The sequence below is a fragment of the Lepidochelys kempii genome, chromosome 16 (assembly GCF_965140285.1).
Source record: "Lepidochelys kempii isolate rLepKem1 chromosome 16, rLepKem1.hap1, whole genome shotgun sequence".
NCBI classification, from domain to species: domain Eukaryota; kingdom Metazoa; phylum Chordata; order Testudines; family Cheloniidae; genus Lepidochelys; species Lepidochelys kempii.
In genome coordinates, this window is record NC_136395.1 from 17,431,787 (window position 1) to 17,452,676 (window position 20,890).

Genomic DNA, 20,890 nt, shown 5'->3' on the forward strand with positions numbered 1-20,890 from the left:
CAAAGTAAGTGGTATTGGCAGCAAGCCTTGCCCTACTCACTGCTTCTAGTTAGGTTGGGGAAGGCTGCAGAACTTTACTTGAGGTGTGGAGAGTGCATGCTAGTAGGAGAGGACTAGGTCTCAGCACTATAGTTATTTGTGTGCAGGCCACATCTATGCTACAAAGTTCAGTCAAGATAAGTTACATTGGCGTACAGCTGCCAATGTTTGACTATCGCTTGGGCGCTGTGCATGTTCACTGTGAGTGTCTGCACAGGTGGAAAAAGTGGTGCACTCATGGGTAGGCAGTCTGTGCCCCATGCCGCTTCTAGTGCAATACCTAGTGGGATATTTGACAGTGCTTTGTGGGATACCAGCAATTTGCCCAAGGATTTCTGAGAACTAGGGATCAAGTTTCCACAGTGATACTTTCACCATACTATAGGGGCCATTTTTAAAGCATTTTAAAGTGTGAGGCGGACGAAGAGATGTTCAGCAATGAGTAGATGTTGATGGACACAGCAAATAAAAATTCCAGATTGCTGCTGGCATTCACAAAACAGCTCCACGTGGTGAATCATGACTGTTGGGCCCAAGATACAAGCATTGCTTGGTGGGATTGCATCATAATGGAGGTTTGGGATGACAGTGGCTGTTGAACTTTTGGATGTGAAAGGCCACGTTCCTGGATCTGTGTACTGAGTGTTCCCTAGACCTCTAACGGAAGGACACTAGAATTGAGAACGTCATTGACAGTGGAGAAGCAAGTAAAAACACTTTAGCAACACTGTAAGAGGGTGACCTATACTTGAAGACCCAAGGTTTTTTTTTTTAAAAAATGGTTTTTAAAAACCTATCTGAGGGTTTCAGTCCCGTTACAAAACGTAGTGTATTGTGACCGATCCTATGGTTTTCACAGATGAGTGTGGGTGTAGCTGTGGTTCTTTATTTTCCATGGCATGGAATGGGCAGAGGTAAAGGTTCACACCATTCTGCTTGTTATCGCTGGGGGAATAGGGAGCAGTGACTGTGAAGATTTCCATGGATTGGAAAGGCTGCTGCGTCCAGGGTTTTTGGGCATGCAGCAACATCTGAGTCTATTGCCTGAGCAAACCATGATGTCCCATTGCACTTTCTGATGTATCTCTTGGTCCCTGTGCCTCTTCTGCGGCAGCTGTTCTGTCCAGACTTGGTCCTTCTCCATGGCCTTGAATCCTTGGCTCCTCCAAGCCCTGTTTTCATGGTCAGCAGCTGTAGAGGACTGGATGATCTCACAGAATATAGGTTTCAGAGTAACAGCCGTGTTAATCTGTATTTGCAAAAAGAAAAGGAGTACTTGTGGCACCTTAGAGACTAACCAATTTATTTGAGCATAAGCTTTCGTGAGCTACAGCTCACGATAATCAAGGTGGGCCATTTCCAGCACAAATAGTGATCACTTTAGATAAGTTATTACCAACAGGAGAGTGGGGTGGGGGGAGAGAAAACCTTTTGTAGTGATAAACACCCATTTTTTCATGGTCTGTGTGTACTAAAAATATCTTCTGTATTTTCCACAGTATGCATCCGATGAAGTGAGCTGTAGCTCACGAAAGCTTATGCTCAGATAATTTGTTAGTCTCTAAGGTGCCACAAGTACTCCTTTTCTTTTCACAGAATATATCCTCCCTGCTCTGCTTCTTTCTTCACCTGAGCAGAGTGTGGAGGGGACAACTCTCAAGGCCACCATGCCAGAGGCTGCTGATTAAAACAGACTTACAGTCACCACAGAGAAAAACTCATAAATACCTTTTTAATAAGAAATGCTAATTGCCAGTTTAGCTTTGGAGCACCGCCCTGCAGCTCAAGCCAGGGTGAATACAGCCTGTCGAGTGGGATATGGTGGTGGGGGTCTGTTGCATGAAAGGTTTAAAAACCTGGGTGCCCCTGGGCATGAGTATAGGGAAAATGCAGTGAATATTGCCAATGTTTTCACAGGCAGTGGTGGTTTTTGGCTGTTATCTCACTCCTGAGGGTGACAAAGGCACAGAGAACCTGTCTGTTACTACCATCCTGAAGCCAACTGGGCCTGTAAGCTTCTAGCCAGTTCATAGCTATGATGCCAGTGGAACTCATTGCAGAGTGGCGTGAGACTCGTCGCAGAGCAGTGTGAGAGAGTCTCCTGTTGTTGAGACTGCCATCCCTAGAAATGTTTGGGAGAGGCTGCACAGTATCTGTGTGAAACTCTGATCAAGATTGCACAAGACGATAAAAAGGACATCTCCACTCTGATAAACAATATACTCTGCATGATTCTGCCTGCCTCACCCACCATGCCAAAAAATGGAAAAGCAGACACTCCCTCTACCTCTGCCTTTTGCCCCTATCCAAGCACAGGACGCTGATGTGATGGGGGATTGTGTAATTTGGACTACAATACTATTCTTTTTAAATTTATTTGCTAACATTGTGCAAGTATCATGAGCAATCAAAAATCAATGTCTTTGTTCTCTTAACTTGTGGAGCCATTTTTTTTTAAATGGGAGTAGGGAAAGGAGGCTTCGGGCAACAAAAAGGTAAGAAATGCTTATAAGGAATAATGCATGTACGCACTTACCCATGCTCCCTTTCCCTTCATCAGTGGGCTCATCTGTGCTCACCTGGCAGGAATGGTTTGACTCCAGTGGAGTTTCAAACAGCTCCTGACTCGCTGCATGGTCTGCGTCTGCTCCTGAGAGAGGGGATTTCTCCTCCTTGCTGTGCACTGCAGGGGTTTTGGCATGAGGCTCCTGCAGAGTGTCCACAGTAGAATGCAGGGTGCTGTCCACGTCAAGTATGGCTTGCAGTTTGTTGTAGAAGCAACAGATCACTGAGGGTGGCTCCAGATTTGTTATTGGCCTCCCTCACCTTGTGGCATGCCTGCTGAAGTTCTTTTAGTACGCAAATACCTGAATGTTGTGTTATCCAAAATGCAACTATTGAAGGGCCATCTATCAGTAACCATAACAAATCTCTTACATGAAGGCTTGAAAAACTCACTGGCCCTTGGCAAGTAGGAAGCTTTCCTTAGTGATAAAAGGAAACTAAGTCATAATTTTCTGCAGGGCTTGAACTTGAATTTTTAAAAGTTTCTTACAAATGTTTAGCATTTTAAGCAATTGCATTATTGCCTTCCTGAGCATTGTTGCCTGTGTTCATGCTCACAGGCTTCTCAAGCAGCAGTAGAGTTAAACTGACAAGACACTGGTTAGTTGTACTACCCGTCTGAAAGCCGTAAATCCAGAAGACTCCTGTCTTCAGAAAGCTGTGAGCAGCAACCAAGCACTAGACCAGTTTCTTCTGGATACTAGTCTGTTGTTCTCTTCCTCACTTCCCAGACTTTCAAACTGACCCCTGGCCAGTAGTTATCCTAATAGCTGTTGGCTGTGCCCCCTCATCTCATTCCAAGCCCAGCATCTCAAAATGCTGAGTGATATGGCATTATGTCCTCAGTAGTGCAATGAAAATAAAGTATTTGCTTCTATAACACAAATGAGCTTATTTCAAATTTTGTGTTATTACACAGGCATCATGTGATCTTTAGAACAGGGAAAACTAATTAAAACTAAGAGTGAGAGTTTACAACCCAAAAGATAGGAAATTCTTAGTTAAATGCACACTAATCACCCTTAAAGTATTTGCAGCAGTAAGAATGTTCTTATATTTAAAGGGGGGCTGGAGGGAGTGAATCACTCCAAAGCCAATCCCCATGCTATCAATTACACTATTATTTTTTAAAAAGGAGTACTTGTGGCACCTTAGAGACTAACACATTTATTTGAGCATAAGCTTTAGTGAGCTACAGCTCACTTCATCGGGTGCATTCAATAGAAAATACAGTGGGGAGATTTAACGGCTGCTACTCTGAAAACTATTATTTTAAGGCAGCAGGCTTTGTGGGAGGCTGATGTTAAGAGTTATAGTTCTTACCTAAAAAAGAACAGGAGTACTTGTGGCACCTTAGAGACTAACATATTTATTTGAGCATAAGGTTTTGTGGGCTACAGCCCGATAAAGTGAGCTGTAGCCCACGAAAGCTTATGTTCAAATAAATTTGTTAGTCGCTAAGGTGCCACAAGTCCTCCTGTTCTTTTTGTAGATACAGACTAACACGGCTGCTACTCTGAAAACAGTTCTTACCTAGGCACTGACTCACTGTCTCTGGGTAAGTCACTTATCCTCTCTGCCTGTTTCCCGAACAGTAAAATGGAATACTGATATAACCTCACAGGAATGTTGTGAGAACTGACAATGACTTCCCATTGAAGGAAAAGAAAGGTGCTTAAAAATCAAGCTTACAGTGTTTATATAGGGATTTGACAAAATGCATGCTGGAAGTGCAGCATCTCCACTTTTACATTGTGGCTTCCAACTTTTAATCAAACACCTAGCTCATACGTTAACTGTATCACAAGAAATCCCTTGTAAAATGTTTCTGCTACTGGCTCTTCACTTGTAACTAACTACACCAGATCTGTTTGCCAAATTAAAGGCCACACCTCGTGAGTGAATATTTAACATTACGCTTCCTGAAACAAACTGCTGACAGCAGAGTTGGTGAAAAGAACCCACATACTTGTGATGTCACAATAGTTAACACACTGGAGCAAAGAGTGTTCCTTCTGTTTATAACTTTTTTGTTTGCTTTTAGAGAGAGATTATTTTGTTTCTCATCCTTCAGTATGAGGGTCATTTTTATAAGTTTATTTATGAAGTATCTTTTCTCTTTGAAGATACAAAGAAATGTTTTGCCATTTAAAGGGTAGTCCATACAAGTAAGATTCACTTGGGGAAACTCTCTCCTTGGGAGTGCATGCTGTCTGCAATTTTAATATTTTGTGCAGAATGTTTCAGAGAAGGTTAGAAACTTGGCGGGGGGGGGGCGGGGGAGTCTGAACTTAAAACAACAACAATACACGCATGGAAAGAATTTTCAAAGCTGTCCCAGAATAACTTTCAGCATTTCCTTTAATTAAAAAGATGGTGATGTCTTCATGGAGCTCCCCTCAGGCCTTATCTGCACTTCTGATCTTCCTGTACTATGAAACACTTTTCATTATTAGCTTTTAAACTACTTCAGCTTGTACAGTGGTATTGCCCTGTGTGGACAAGGCATCACTTTTTTAATTTATTTTTTTTAACATGACAAAAATCCACTAGCTTTTGACAAGTCCTTAAAACTGTTTTTTAGGTGTCTGGCACAACACTGGGACCTTAAATTTGTTCAAATTGTTTCATGGTATGGAAAAACCTGTTGTAAAGGTCCCATCTATATACTTGTCAGCAAGTGATCAACTTTGATGAAGAGTAAGGCTAAAATAATTGGTCTCCCCTCTGAAATCACTGGAAGCTTTCCTGCTAACAAAATTGTACAAAAATTCTATATTGTTGTATTAAGAGTTTCTTAAATAGTCGTTAAATGAACAAATATATCTTACCTTACAGCAACTCTTCAATTTACTAACTCCCAAGGGAGATAATATTCTGTTCTGTTTTACATCATGTTGTCTGGTTAGTAGCTTCCTGTTTAATTAGTTTTAAGATGCTAACATTTTAATAAATTATTATTATATTGGAGACTTTCTCTAAACAATCTCAGATTTCCATTACTCATGTGGGATAACCTTCCAAAATCCATTTTACAGTTTTTCTGCAAGTACTTCATGTATGAGTTACAATTATGTATGTTTGGTGATACCTCAGTTGTCCATATCCCTTGTCACAGGTCAACATAACTTCTTATTTTGTCTGGAATTAAACAGTCTGCAACGTACAAGTCGCCTCTTTTATTGCAGATATAAGGACCAAATTCTGCTCTTGTTTATACTTCTGCAACCCCACTTTTGAAATGAAAGCAAAATTTGTTTGAGTCTTAAGAATCTTACTAGTGGGAGGCAAGATAAGTATTAACAACTTATAATCTTTAAACTGCTGATCTGGTATGTACATGTGTGCTCTCCAAGCTTGTAGTTTTTCTTATTAGAAATTAATGACCAAATGTGCCGTCTCTTCAAAAGATGAAAATCTGTCTCATGGATCTATAAACTGTGCAATTATTTAAAGCTGGATAAAAGTCAGAGCAAAAATATTTTGGCTGTAATGTATTAAACTTTTTTGACCATCTTTTTGTGAGGGGGTATGCATGTTAATGAAACATTGCTGATTAAGTATAGTTTAAGTTAAATTTATTTTCCAAACATCATTCATTCTTGGGCTACAAGCAAGTGATTCTGTTTGCAAGTTAAACTATACACACTCTGTACAAGATAGAAGATTAGATATCATTGAAGTGTCCTGTCTCTTCTCCACACTCATTCCCCCCTTATCCAGACTGGTGCTTATACCAAGCGTGGGTAAACCATATCTGGCTGTATATTATCTAAACAGTATAGGTTTCCTGTTTTGGATTAATAATCATTATGTGGAGAGTAGTAGCAGATGAACCAGATAGATTCTTGTTTAAAGTGCACAAGTATGACCCAGAAGCCAAAGAGAAAACACACTAAAATAATCTGTTAAACAAAGAATGAACTGTGAAAATGTGCCATTAGTATCTTTCCTTCAGAGGACTGAAGGGGACCATCTTGTTGTTCACAAAGTTAGCCTAATAATGGGGTTACCTCTTATTAGAACTAGTGTGCATATATGTATGTGATAATTATGCATAAGGGAGTATTTTAAATTGGGATCTCAAACAAGTTTAATAGAAATCAGAGATGGGGTCAGAGAAGAGAACCGGTTAGTGTGCTTTGTGGATCCCCTGCTCAGTTCTCCAATGCCTTGTCCAGGCTAGCTTTAGTTTGCCTGAGCAATGAGGGTTTCAGGAGTATTCTACTATCTAATACACCTTTGCTATTAAACTGATGGAATTCAGCCTACATTTTTTCTTTGCTCCTTTTCAACCCATTATTCCTGGGGGTGGAGGCGAATATCTTCATCTTTAATCCTCATGCCCTTCATACACCTGTCAATTTCTTATTTAAAAATTGGACAAACAATACATGCTTCAAATTTTCCTCTTAAATTAGTCTTAGTTCTTGTTTCTCTGCTCTGACTGCCCTCCAGTTGTTGATTTTTCAAGGAGGGAGATGCCCCAGACGATGCAGAATTCTAGGTGTACCAATGCAAAATAGTAGGGTTCTGACCTTCGTACTCCATGCTGTGGCATCCCTGAGCATAACACTTTAATGTTAATTGCCTTTCATCTGAATATCATGGTGTGCTTTAAAAGCCTTACCTGATTAAGCCTTCTTACCTTCGTTAAATCAGCAAGGGGAAAAGGGGATCACTTCCTCCACTGCTGAAACAGTTACTCTTGTCATTTAAGTCAGGAGGTGGAGAACACCACAGCTAAAATTCCAAGGGGGTTTTGTGTACACAGAATGTAATTACTTGAGGTGGAACTATGCTATTGGTGGAATTAATACAAATGTTCTTGAAGTGCAATGGAAATCTTCATGGCCACAGATACCAAGTGTCTCATTTTGTCTCACCGCAAAGATGGTATTCTCATTAGCTATAAGATGAGGCCTTCACTGAGTTCTAGAAGGGAAAATGGCCACCTATTGAACTACCTACTCCACTCCTCCAGCACCTTAGATTTTTGTCGGATCATCTAAGCATTGATCCAGCTTGACCTTGCTTAACATGTGAGATTTGACAGGATCACAGTATAATGTGGTATTTATAACACACCCAAATGAGAGCTGGGCTTGGGCCAGGGAAATGTATTTGAATCAGCTAAGTCCTTTCTAGTTCGCCACAACAGCTGCTTTCTAGAAAAGCAACCAGTATTGAAACAGTGACTGACTGTCTTGATCCCCCTACAACTTTATTTTGTGTTGCGATATTACACTAGGCAGTGGAGCCAAGACAATAGCCTTCATTTACATCTTTATCATGAATACAGCAGGGAAATACTGAAGAGAAATTCTTTAATGTATTTGAAAAATATCGTGGCATTCAGATGATTTGAGAAGTTGTATTTGACCATCTCTCATGAAGCAGTTGGTTGTATTCTGAGGGATGCCCAAAACTGACTTACATTTGGCTCATTGCAGTTTACCCAGAGTCTGTTTTCAATAACAACTTCCCTAAAGTTAAATGTCACTGTCTTCCCTCTCTTCTCCCCCCCACGCCCAATTCTTTAATTGGCAGACACCTGCCTTTGTAACTATTATAACAATTGTCTGTTAAATCTCTTCCAGGATGATGTGAGGCAGAAAGTTCACCTTGGCACCTTTGGCTGCTTCAAGAATGAGTTCATGATGGTCAGTGTCAGCAACCTTTCAATGAAGGGACCTTGGAGCCTTGATGACAAGAGCAGCTCAGCAGTAAGTGACTTTGTATACTCATTGAGATCTTCCATGAACAGTCATGGAACGTAACAAGTATTGAGAGAAAGGAAGCTCCTGCCCTTCTTGTCCTATTATAAAATAATCTCTCACTATATACAGCAGTACAGGAGCAGAGAAAGACACACTTTCTTTAGGAAAAGAGAATGGTCAGACTACTGGTGCCTTATCGAGCTCTGTGTGAAAGCCTATAGTCCCGCTTCCTGTAAAATTCTTTGAGCTGAATACTGTGACCCTTTGAGCTGGGGTTGCTTCTTAAGTTGTACAGCTATTAGCTTTTTTCCTCACTGCTGGCAGTTACAGTTCTCTAGCAGTTTAGGTGCCTCCAGTGTTGTTTTGCATGGATCTGGGTAAGCTACTGTAGCATCCTCTCTCCTTATGGAGAATCTCTAAATTGTCTGCTCTGCAATGATTACGTTGGGAAGTGGTGATCTCAGACTGCTTCCTAAACAGTCCTCCACTATGGATTTTGTAATGGTCCTCTGCACTGTTACTGTTCCTCTCAAGCACATTACAAAGCATAATTATTTGCTGCACTAGGCTGATAGGTTCACAATGGAAACAGTGGCTGCATCTGCATTCTGTAGTGACTCGTATGTCGTGTAGATTAATATCTAGGGAACTGTCACATTTTTTAAAATGACAGTGGACAAAATATGGTATAACTTTGTTAAAGGTGAAATGCTGGTTATAAAACACTGTATTCTTTTCTGCCTTTATTAGACTTCTATGTTTCTTTAAATATGATGTTGACATCTATTTACTGGAGAAGCAGTGAGTAATGAGGTCACAATAGACTGAAACCTGACTAGCATCATTCTAGAACTTATTTGAGGCAGCTGAAAGAGTTGTTGGCTCACTTGGTTTAGTACTTGCTGAAGGTGAGTGTGTCTCCTTTAAAACCTATTGGTCTGAATTGAAGGCTAGTTTAAAGTTATAAAACACTGACTCAACATCCTTTTTTTTGTCTTTTCTTTCCTTTTTTCAGTTGAGAGAGATGAAGTATGAAGTTTCAAATTGGTATGGCTGAAAAATCACCATATCAATTTATATAACTTGGCAAATACTTTGGTATTGCTATAAAATTAATTAAGTTAGATGTGTATAATATCTGATTGTCTAGGTGGCTACTTGATATTTGGGGTTGGAGTATCTGTAGTTTGCATTAGAGTGACAGTGACTTCTTAATGTGTTTTCCTTAGGTGGGATTTGGTTTAGACCGATCAAGGTATGATGGACACTCCGCTTGGCTGGTAAGATTGAAAGGACTGAATATTCTCTGCCAGAGAAAACAGATCAACCCCCCACACAACTGATCTCATTGTCTGCAGTATTCCAAGAATTAATGGAGTAGAATGATCTATTAGCACAAAATATCCTGGATGGGAGTAGTTTGACACTAGAGCACCCCCCTGGGAATAGGGAGTGTCCCAGTTTTTTCAGCTCAAGATCTCATTACACACCTGCTTTCCTAATATTGTAACTTGTGACATTTTGCCCTTGCATTATCAGGATGGAGAATTGGGTTACTGTATCTTGAAAAAGAAATCGGAGCAGTATGTTTCTGTTGTTCTTCTACGCCTGGACTTTAGAAACAATGCCTGAGTGAACCTCAGAGAGCCTTCAGCCCTGCCTTTTTTCTTTAGGTTATTCCCCCTGGTTATAATTCAGTCTAGCAAAATCTGTACAAGTTTTTTGAGTAGGGACGATTCATAGATTCCAAGGCTAGGAGGGACCATTGTGGTGGTGTTTATGTACTTTTGTGTCCCTGTGGATGCTCTGAAACTTCATGCGTGTGTTTCACACACACAGAAAAGTAGATAAATAAAAGTGGAATTGATCATGAACTCCATGATCTAGAATCATAGAAGAGTAGGACTGGAAGGGACTTCAAGAGATCATCTAATCCAGTCCCCTGCGCTCAAGGCAGGACTACGTAATAGGTAATCCACCTCTGTCCCACTGCCAAAAGACCACTTAAAATTCTCTTCTCTGTCCTGGGCAGGAAGTAGTTTTGCTTAATGACTAGAGATGTAGACACAGAATCAGGACTCTTGAGTTGCATTCTCAGCTCTGTCACTTGCTTAATGAATAAGCATGGTTATTTAAATTCTCTGTGCTCAATTTATCCCTTTTACAGATGAATAAATTATGTGCCTAATTCTGAGTGTTGTGGCTTAATTAATCAATGTTTGTAGTGCCCATTGAGATTAAATGCACTGTACCATGTAAGCAATATTGGTCTCCCCATTTCCCCAACCCCAAGTTCCCAGGCTATTGTCCTACCCTTTAAAAGGACACTAACTTAAATCATATTATTACTTATTCCTGAGTGAAAACTTTTACCTATTCTAGTTGCAAGTAACACACGTGACTACTAAAACTGAAAAAGTTAGTGGAAGGGATTATCTCTGTTTCGGGTTCACTTTGTGTGTTTGACACAACCTTTTAGTATCACTTTCACTGTGGTGTTGGTCACTTCCTGTCTCATGCACTAGCAGTTAGGTCATGGTCTTGGGCCTGTCCACTCCAAACAGTGGAGGAGCAGAAATCCCCTAATGGTGGTTTTTAAAAAGGGGATTCAGGGCCTACTATTCTTAAAGGGTGCTTACTAGAAACTTTTTTCTCTTTTCCTTGACTAAAAAACGTGAAGTAATTCAAAATGACAGTGTCTCTTTCTCTCATACCTTTTGGTGAACAATTTGTCTTCAATACATTTTAGTGGATAGTTCCCTCAGAACTGTCTATATTGAGTTGAATATTCTCTAGCCCAGTGGTTCTCAACTCTGGTCCACCGCTTGTGCAGGGAAAGCCCCTGGCGCTCCGGGCCGGTTTGTTTGCCGGCCACGTCCACAGGTTCGGCCGATTGCGGCTCCCACTGGCCATGGTTCGCTGCTCCAAGCCAATGGGGGCTGCGGGAAGGGCGGCCAGCACATCCCTTGGCCCGCGCCACTTTCTGCAGCCCCTATTGGCCTGGAGCAGCGAACCGTGGCCAGTGGGAGCCGCGATCAGCCGAACCTGTGGATGTGGCAGGTAAACGAGCCGGCCCGGTGTGCCAGAGGCTTTCCCTGAACAAGCGGTGGACCACAGTTGAGAACCACTGCTCTAGCCCAAATAGTCTTTAAATGAATTTCAGTTCTTCTTTCTGGTTTTAGTTTAGCCGCTAGCCAGTTCCCTCATCTAGGGCCATCCTTTCTAGTGTGTAAAGAGGACTGTTCTCCTTATCCTACTCTACACAATATATGCTTAACAGCCTGCTTGTGAATGCTCCACTTCCCTTTGTTGTGTAACAGAACCCTTTCATCTGTCTAGTGGGAATGTAGAGCCCTCTTCAGAAGCTGCTCCCTAGTTGCCTAAAATTTTCTTCATGACTGACAAGCCATTGTGTTGGCTACCAAGACTTCAGAACAAACCCGTGAGTCTCAGCGCACGTATGTGGGGAGCAACCAAAGTCCTAGCAGCCAAGGTAAGCCTGCCAAACCCAGTCACACTGTACTGCTGCTGCCAGGATTTCTGGTCCAAGTGTGTGCAACAGTTTGTCATGGCTAGACTCCTTGAGCCATATGGGAAAAAACTTACTTTAACCTATTCATGATCTCTTTTTGGATATCTGTAACTTCCTGCATAGAAACATTACCAGCTGGTGTGTCATGTGACAGTTTGCATACTATTGTGGATAGAGCCCAGCACGGATACAAAATTTGTATCCACATCCAATCCGCGATCCACAAAAATGGTCTGTGGATATAAAATAGATATCCGTGGATTTGCAGGGCTTTTGTTCAGAGAGTTGGGACTCCACAACTAACGGTTTGCGACTCCCGACTATCTAGCTGTATTTGTTTTTACTTATGTGGTTCAGATTATCTGGATTCTACTTTGACTACTACAGTGTTTGGCATCCCTTCGGCAGCTACTTACCACTCTAGGGGTAGTTGGTAAGACTTTGCAGATGGACACCAGTGTAGAAGTGAGAAACTTTCTTGGTATCTTAGTTTTCAATTATTTAAAGTTCTTTGCGATTTTGGACTCTGCTTTCAGGATTGGTCCACAGGAAGTGTCTGCTAGAAGTCCTGTCAGAGTGTTGTTGAGGAGCCAGTGTTGAGGCAGAAGGCCACTGTGTCTATAGCCTGGTCTATAATCTGGAGGTGTGACAACACTAGCCATGTGTGGCTATCCAACGCCTTTCCCCCCAAACAGAAGAATTCAAAAGAAATTCCATGTGGAAACCCTCAGTCTGTGCGGTTTTCTATGAGTGTATGTTCTGGACCTGAATGTGTGTGTTTGAAACTCGTGGAGCCAAATTGTGTTCTGAATTATCCATGGTGTAGTTTTACTAAGCCAGGACCTGGAATGTTGTCTTAATGTGCTAAATTCACCTAGGCTCAACATCACCCTTTAGGCTCAAGTCTCTGACTCTTGCTCATCTCAACACAGTGGCAGTGATATCTTCTGCTACAGCAGCCTTTCCTGGAGTCTGGGTTCTTTACCGGCAGGGGTGCCAATATCTGACAATCTCTTCTCTGATGAGATTACCTGTAAACAGTTTGTTATCCTGTCACTGAGAAAGGGCTAGGAAGAAATGTACGAGGCTCATTTGAAATGGCTCGAGGTGGCTGTCTTGCAATAACACTTTCACAATTTCCAGTGTAGCTTTAGGTGAAAATTGACTGCCTGCTCTTCATGTTTGTACTTAGGTTACTAGGTTTATAGTTGCGAAAACAATACTGGCACTAAATAGATACAAATAATCAAATCTGCAAATCTATTGAGAGCTCTGCTGCACGAGTGTGCGTGCGCTTGCTTGGTCTTGCATTAAGAAATGCAGCGTGTGTGTTGGTACAACATGCTGACATCCAAGGGTCATTGGTGGAGCTCGAGTCTTGAACTTTCACTTCCTGATGGCTTCTGGGAGGCTTCTATCTCCAGCCAATGTTCATAGAGTCTATTGAAGTGGGATTGTGAACATGTGCTGTTCCATCACAGCCTACCCATTAACTCTAGAAAAACTTAGATTGAGGACAGGATCTCAACCTTAATCTGGTAGATAACACATGATCACTTACTGTTCCATTACTGCTGGAGGGCTAGGCCAGTGACTTCTTTAGTCCTCGTACTCCTTGGGAGGTACATGAGTCTGGGAAATCCAATGCTGTGTTGATCTTCAGATGATGATGGTGTGTGGTGTCAAAGATTTGCCTTTGGGATTTTAAATCTGCTAGGAAGCTGGTAGGTAGACAAGATTAAAACTGGGTAGTATAATGGCCAGGCACAAAACAGAAGGAAATACAGCATGTGTGCAAATTTCTGAATTCAAAGTGTCTGAATTTGCTCTGAACACTCTAGTCTCTAGGTGACAAGTCCAAAAGAAGCATAACAGCATCTCAGGTAAGACTGAAACTAGTTGTTTTCAGGATTAGCAATGGGAAGGGGTGGGGAGGATCTTTCAGACACAAGCTGGAGTGGAAAGTGCATGTATTGATCAGTGTGGGGGTATTAGTAAGCCCCTTTGTTTTCAGTTTAAACAGATTTTTTTTTTACTCAAAATTCCTGGATTTTACAAAAAGTATTCATTTTTTTCTGATTTTCATCTTTTGTATCATTCAAATATATAAAAATAACTTGTTTTATTAGGAAAATATAATACATTGCATGAGATATATGTATTGCGATAATACATTAGTCTGTGTGTATATGCAAAGCTGCCTTTTGAAGTAAAGCTATGTATTAGTCTAGAAAATACACACAATAAACAAACAGGCACGCAAGCTCTGAAGTATACTGATGAATTTCATGCTTACCACATACATTTATCTGTTAACAGCTTGAAAGGTTTAAAAATTTGACACCGTAAAACAAGAAGAAAACAAAAAATCTGTCAGAATACGTTTCAGAACACAAGGAAGTATTTGAAAATTTAAAAAAAACAAAAACAGGAGAAAAGGATGAAGTTGAGTGTATCTGCTGCATACACAGCACATACACTGTGTATGGCCCAATTATTAAATGTAAATATTTTTAGGCTAATAGTTCTAAGTCTACAACAGTAAACTGTTTTTTGTAATGAAAAGTTTTATTTGGGGATTAGAGATGTATTTTATTAAACTCAGAGCTGGCAATGTGTTTTGAGTTCTGTTTTAGTTCTGCAGCAAACCACATTGATGAATGGAATTCAAAGCATTAATCTACTGAATACGTTCCCCCCCTGTCTTTCTGTCCACCAAAATGAACCCTAATATTTACCCAGTAAAATTAATAGTTTTTTGCACTGATTTTTCACCTGTTTTTGTTGTTGTGGTAATAAATTATGATCAATTCCTGGGAAAAATTAAATAAAATAAAAACTGAAAACGAAGGGCCCTACGTGTAAGTCATGCGAAGTACATCATGTATTTCTGATTTCATGACAACTGCAGTATTTACTTGTTAGAAGCCACTTGTAGCATTTTTTTTACTCTTCTTCCCCAGAATGTAATGGAGCAAGTGCACCGTTTTCGTAAAGATAAAGGAACTGTTTCATTCCAGGTAAGATTTCTGTCAGTAGCTCTTCATAAACTTTTTCCCTTCACTGTAGCACGCGCTGAAAAATATAAATCCACTGCCCCCTTTCATAATCTCCCATTCTGTTAATAAAGATGCCTCTTGATAGCACATACCATTTTTTAGATGGATTCTTCTTTTGGGGAGTAAGCTGTAAAAGATTTGTTCCTTATAAGATGCAGAAGCATGTCTTGTAAACCACTCATTCACATGGTGCTCCTTACAGTGTACAAGTTTGAATGTAATAAATGTTGCTTTCTGTAATGAGGGATACAAAAATATAGAAAAAACTTTGATTAATGGTAGGTTGGCAGTGTGACACCAATACTCAAAGTTGTAGATTTTCTGGGTCAGACCAGATTAACAAACTTTCTCACTTCAGTGCTCTTACTTGCTTTGTCTAAAACTTAACTGCTGGCTACTTCTGATAAAACAGATTTTGTGGCATGTGACTGAGTTTGTGGTTTAGCCTTAAAAGTTGTTCACATCGTACTCAGTTCTAATCTTCTGGCTCTGCCTGTCATTCGTAGGACATTGTACCATGTCACACAAAATAATCTATTGAAATGCTATGATTCCTGTATCTAATAGTGCTGGATTTACCAGAATGCATAGTCAAGGAATTAAGTGTAGGGATGCAGTTTATTTGAGCTTCTTTAAGACTTACAAACAGTGGCATCTTGCTAACTTTGTCACTGTATAGGTATGGAAAAGGGGCAGTATGATCCTAAATGTCAAGGACTTTTCATATTTCCATGGAGATTGTTTTACAGCAGAGTAATGCTTTTCTAAGGTATAAATATGCTGACTTTCCTTGTTCTTATTTTTGTTTTATTTTAATATCAGCTCTGAAAACAAAGGTCTATATAGACTTTGCTTCCACAAACGTGTTGGCAGCGATGTTCAGACCAGTGATCAGCTCCTGTTTAGCCTTGATGTGAGTATCATGTGTAAAACATAACTTAGAGCTGTTGCATTTGCTTAGTCATTAGGGTGAAATGATGCATGAGACTTCACCATAGGAGCACCAACTCACGTGCTCTGCACAGATTGCTGGGGGAGGCAGGGTGGAAGTTGGGGTGGGGAGACACAGCTGTATCCAACATATCCTTCTAATGTCTTGTTGCATGGCAGTGGCATCCTCTAAGGAAGTAGTTTTAGTATCAACTGTGGTGTAATAGGAAGAATTTAAGGAATAAAACATAGTGCCAGAAAGAAGTGGATGAAGATGCAAAGACTCCATCAGAGAGAGCCCACGCAGTGGTGTGTGCTTCTCCTCCTCTCTCATCAAATCCCTTTTCTTTACAAAATGGCAGACGTTAAGGGCACTGTCTCAATCTTCATTATCAGCCTTCTTGAATTTCTACATGTTCTGTCTTTCTAGCTTAACACAGGCTACATCTTCACTACACATCACTGAAGGGAGCATCTGAATAGCAGAGTATTATAGTAGGTGTTCCAGAAAATAGAAGAACTTGGCAGCCAAAGCTTCCCTGAGCTGCACCTTTATAATCTGCAAGAATGAGATCTGGTTGCTTTCACTGAGGGGATGGGTAGGAGAGGAAATGAGACTCGAGTTGAAGGTGGTAGTGAGTGGGGTTATGTGAAGATCCAAGTTGATTTAACTGGTGTTTTGCTTTTTTATGTCTGTTAGCACTAGCTTCAGTAGGGCTTTTTAAACACAATCTGAACAAATTCCAGCTTTTTAAAAAGCACTTAAGTTACTGACTTGAAGAGTTCAGTTAATGTGAAAACTTGGTTTCACTTGCTGTAGAATTGCAGTAGGAAAGTGCTTCCTTCCCCCTGACAGGAGAAGAAATCTATTGTAACACTTGTAAGAGATTTTAAGTGTTGGTTATGAATCTTTGTGAAGGCTCGTACACATTAGAATCTGAGCTATGTTCCTTATTTAAACAAGGCTCTGGCTAGTGTGTCTGATTCAAGTATGGACAGACCCTACAGTTCACTGCTTGTAATAAGTTTTTCTTGGAGGGTGTTTTATTCTGCCTCCCTGAATTACCCTGTAGAATTCAAGCCAGCAGAAGGCATCTTCCGTTCCTGTCCTCTTATTGTATAAAGTTGCTGTTCATGATTAAGCAGCAGCTGCATTTCAAAAAAGTGATTCCTGTGTGTTTAGTATGCAGTATTCTGGGACTCCTTGGGTGGAAAGCACTATTACTTTAGGAATATGGATTCTAAGCTTGTGTATCTGTGATTGTGAATTGCAATAATTAAGCAAATAGCAATAGTCAAAGGTCTCTCTCAGCTACACATCTGACACTTCTCTAATCAGATAGAGAACAAGGAAAAGAACCCTGAAAGTTACCTCTCAGCGGGTGAGATCCCACTTCCAAAACTCTACATTTCTATGGCTTTCCTCCTCTTTCTTTCTGGGACCATGTGGATCCACATCCTTTGTAAATGCAGGTAAACTGATTTTCTACAGCATAATGACAAGTGTGAACCTGGCTTGTGTTGGTCTCTGCTGGAGAACAGTTTTGACTGTTCTCCTCCTCTTGCCTTCCCTTGGCCTCCCGTCTCCCTATAGAACTTGATTCATCCATTTTTTTGTTACAGTAAGACAGTCTTGCATGCTTAAAAAACTTCTAAATATAAAGCGTACCAAAATTTTGTTTTTATTCCTGAAGGTCATTTGATTTGCTGAAAGTGCTTAATTGGAAATGGTAACTGTAGGGACTGCTTTTACTGACAGCTAGTGGATACTCTTGTAGCTCAATGGGCACTCTAGAGCAGCGGTGTTCAATATGTTCACCACTAGCCAATGTGACTAGTAGGCTATTGAATTGTGGCTAATGCATGTGGCTTTTTTATAATGTGGCTAATAAGAAAAATTCAAAACCAGCTAGCAGTGTGGCTAGCATTGAATTTCTATTGGACACTGCTGCTCTAGAGGTACCACTTCAGGATACAAAGTTCCCAAAAGAAACAAAATGACTTCAAAATGCAAAGAACTATGAATTTGTTAGCTGAGTGAACTGAGCTGCACGTAAACTAACGTGAATTTCTAAGGTTGTATGTAGTGGTGGTATAGCCGTGTCAGTCACAGACAATACTTTTTATTGGACCAAGTTCTGTTCGTTCTCGCTCGTGCGCTCTCTGACAGAAGTTGATCTAATAAAAGATTCTCACCCACCTTGTCTCTTGAATTTCTAAAGTCAGTTATGATCCTTATGCAAAATATAGTCTTACAGCATTCCCATTTTAAATACACACATTCATCTTTACTTCAGATGGAAACATTTATTGAAGAGAATGGTGCCTTAACAGGAAGCTTGGTTTATAAGCCCAAGACAGAATGTGTCCGTATATGATGCGGTATCTCAAGGGGCATTTTTTTAATGTGCCTACATGGAACTCTTGGCTTATGCTACTTCTGCCTCCTTGTGTTTACAGGAATGTTTGAGTCACTGGCTAATGGCAGCCCTCCCTGTCAAAGTCTCTGTCCTTGATGTTCCGTGTGGTAAATATAAAATATTTTCTATTTGTTTCTCCCATATGGGGGAAGTGGAACAAGTGGAAAGCAGGGCAAGGTATATCTGGGAAATGGCATATTCCCTGCTGAGATTCCAAAACACTTTCCAAATTATCTATATATGGATCATTTCTCCCATTACTGAAATGCAACTTCCTCTGGGGTGGAACATGTCAAGAATTCTGTGTCAACAATTTTGTGCAGTGTTTCTTAAAAGGAGAAGCATGGTATATGTTAATCATTAAAACTACAGGGGATGCTCAGCAGCCACAGAGCATAAACTTTACATTGAAATTTGATTAGGAGAGAGAACTAGCCTTCCTGTTCTTGGAAGCAGTACCATGAGAATGCTAAAGACCACAGTTGGCCAAGATATTAATGTTGTGTGTTGGTGCAGAGGTGGGTGTTCCTTTTCTTATAGGCATCAAGCAAAGATTGCTGCCTAATGACTCAACACCACTGCTGCAGAAGTTTTGGGTTTCCTTCCAGTTCTAAAGTTTGTTTGAGCCTAGTAGAGCTGATGAAGTCACTGTCCTAAGTGATGTAGCTGCAGTCAGATATATCAGGATGGGGTGGTCATGCACATCTTCACTTCGACTCCTTTTCCTGTTTACAAGGGGTCAGAACTGCCCATGATTCTTTGCCTCTCCGTCTGGTCCATAGCATGGGTTCATAGGTCTTGGAGTTCCACTTCTTTTCTCTGCAAACTTCTCGACAGTCTTTCCATCGTGTCCTCTGTCTTCCACATCCTTTCTTGCTGTCCTCTTCCTCCCATGCTTTCTTTGTTGATCATTCTTCTCTGTAACGCTTCCCGAAGGTACCTGGAGTTGCAAGGCACCTCGCTACCAGCCTGCCCTCACATGAGGAAGCCTTGTCTGTGCCTGTTGTGGGTCAGCTCCCCAATTCCACTGCCCACAGGCAACACAAGCCCTCCCCTCTAGGCCTTGTAGGCCCCGCTGTCTCTCTACAGGTTAGCGACAGGCACACTCCAACCCTGAGCCCTCTAAACTTCTCCCTGGAGTGTCCAGCTCCTGATCCACTGGACCCTCTCAGAACCTGCAGGTTTACTGCTTCCAAAGAAACAGTACACCCCAGCTTACCAGTTTCACCTCAGTTCACTGCTGTGCCTAACTCACAGCACTTAGATATGTTTATACTGAAATGAAGTGTAAGTTTATATAACAAAGCACAGAGATTCACATAGAAGTATTGGAAGCAAATGGTTACATATGAAATAAAATCATAACATGCATTCTTGAGCCTGGACTTAATTAACCAGATACTCTGTCTAATAAAGTATTGCTCACTCCAAATCCCTGCAGCACTTTACAGTAACAGAGGCGGTGGCCCTTCTTTCATGAGACATGCACACTCCTTGATGGAGGAGTCCGTATGTCTCTTTGCACTCCTACATATACCAGACTAATCCTTTGTCTTTATTCATAAACAGGATGGACACATCCCGGCAATTAGTTGATTCCTGTAGATTTTGTCTCTTGTAGATTTCGCAGTCTCTCAGTTTGCACTTACATGCACAGTATGTCAATAGACATACATTGTCAGGCATACAATATGCAAATGGTCAGACAGGGAGATAGATGTCACGAGCCTCCTGCCTAAAGGGAACAGCTCCGAGGTATGTAACCTCCAGGTGACCTGCCTTAACTCCAAAACCTTCAAAACATAACTTTCAGTATATGTACATAACTCCTTAAATATTATTTCTACATACATTTGAGTGATTTTGATGACCAGGGATCTACTGGCCGCCTCAGCTTCCACGGACAATGAATTCCCCAGGTTCATTATGCATTGTGTAAAGAAGTACTTTCTTGTGTGTTTTAAGCCTGCTGCCTATTAATTTAATTGGGTGGTCCCTAGTTCTTGTATTATGTGAAGGGATAAATAACACGTCCCTATGCGTTTTTCCACACTATTCATGATTTTTTAGACCTGTCATGCCCCCCCCTTCCCTTAGCCACCTCTTTTCCAAGCTGAAAAGTCCCAGTCTTTTTAACCTCTCCTTGTATGAAAGGTGTTCCATACCCCTAATCGGGGTGGTTTTTGTTGTTGTTTTGTTTTCCCCCCTTCTCGGTACTTTTTCTGATTCTAATATTTTTTTTGAGTTGGGGCAACCATAACTGGACACAGTAGTCGAGGTGTGGATACCATAGTGGCATTATGATGTTTTCTGTCTTATTATCTAACCCTTTCCTAATGGGGCCTAACATTCTGGCGGCTTTTTTGACTGCTGCTGCACATTGAGCACATGTTTTCAGAGAACAATCCACAGTGACTCTAAGATCTTTGAGTAGTGTGACGGGGTTAGGACTCACCAGCGCTGGCACCTCCCACTGGTTGCTCCGGGAATTAACTCTGTCCAGTCATGGAGCACCTTTTTCGCGTGGTGCCTTGCCCTTTGTCTGCTCTGCTGCTTTGGGGACCCTCGTTGCTTCCCGCTCAGCAGCGTTCTCTTCAGGACACTGCCCTCCAACAGTGCCCACTG

The 20,890-nt window shown here is 41.1% G+C and overlaps 1 protein-coding gene across 1 annotated transcript in view; it reads left to right on the forward strand.

Annotated features, from left to right (window-relative positions):
* Positions 1-20,890, forward strand: part of GPR107 (G protein-coupled receptor 107) — a 64,620-nt gene that overhangs the window by 1,850 nt on the left and 41,880 nt on the right. The window contains 5 exon segments of the mRNA XM_078849133.1: positions 8,205-8,330; positions 9,554-9,655; positions 9,774-9,955; positions 15,738-15,828; positions 17,185-17,318. Of these exon segments, the coding sequence (XP_078705259.1) occupies positions 8,205-8,330; positions 9,554-9,655; positions 9,774-9,955; positions 15,738-15,828; positions 17,185-17,318 (635 nt within the window).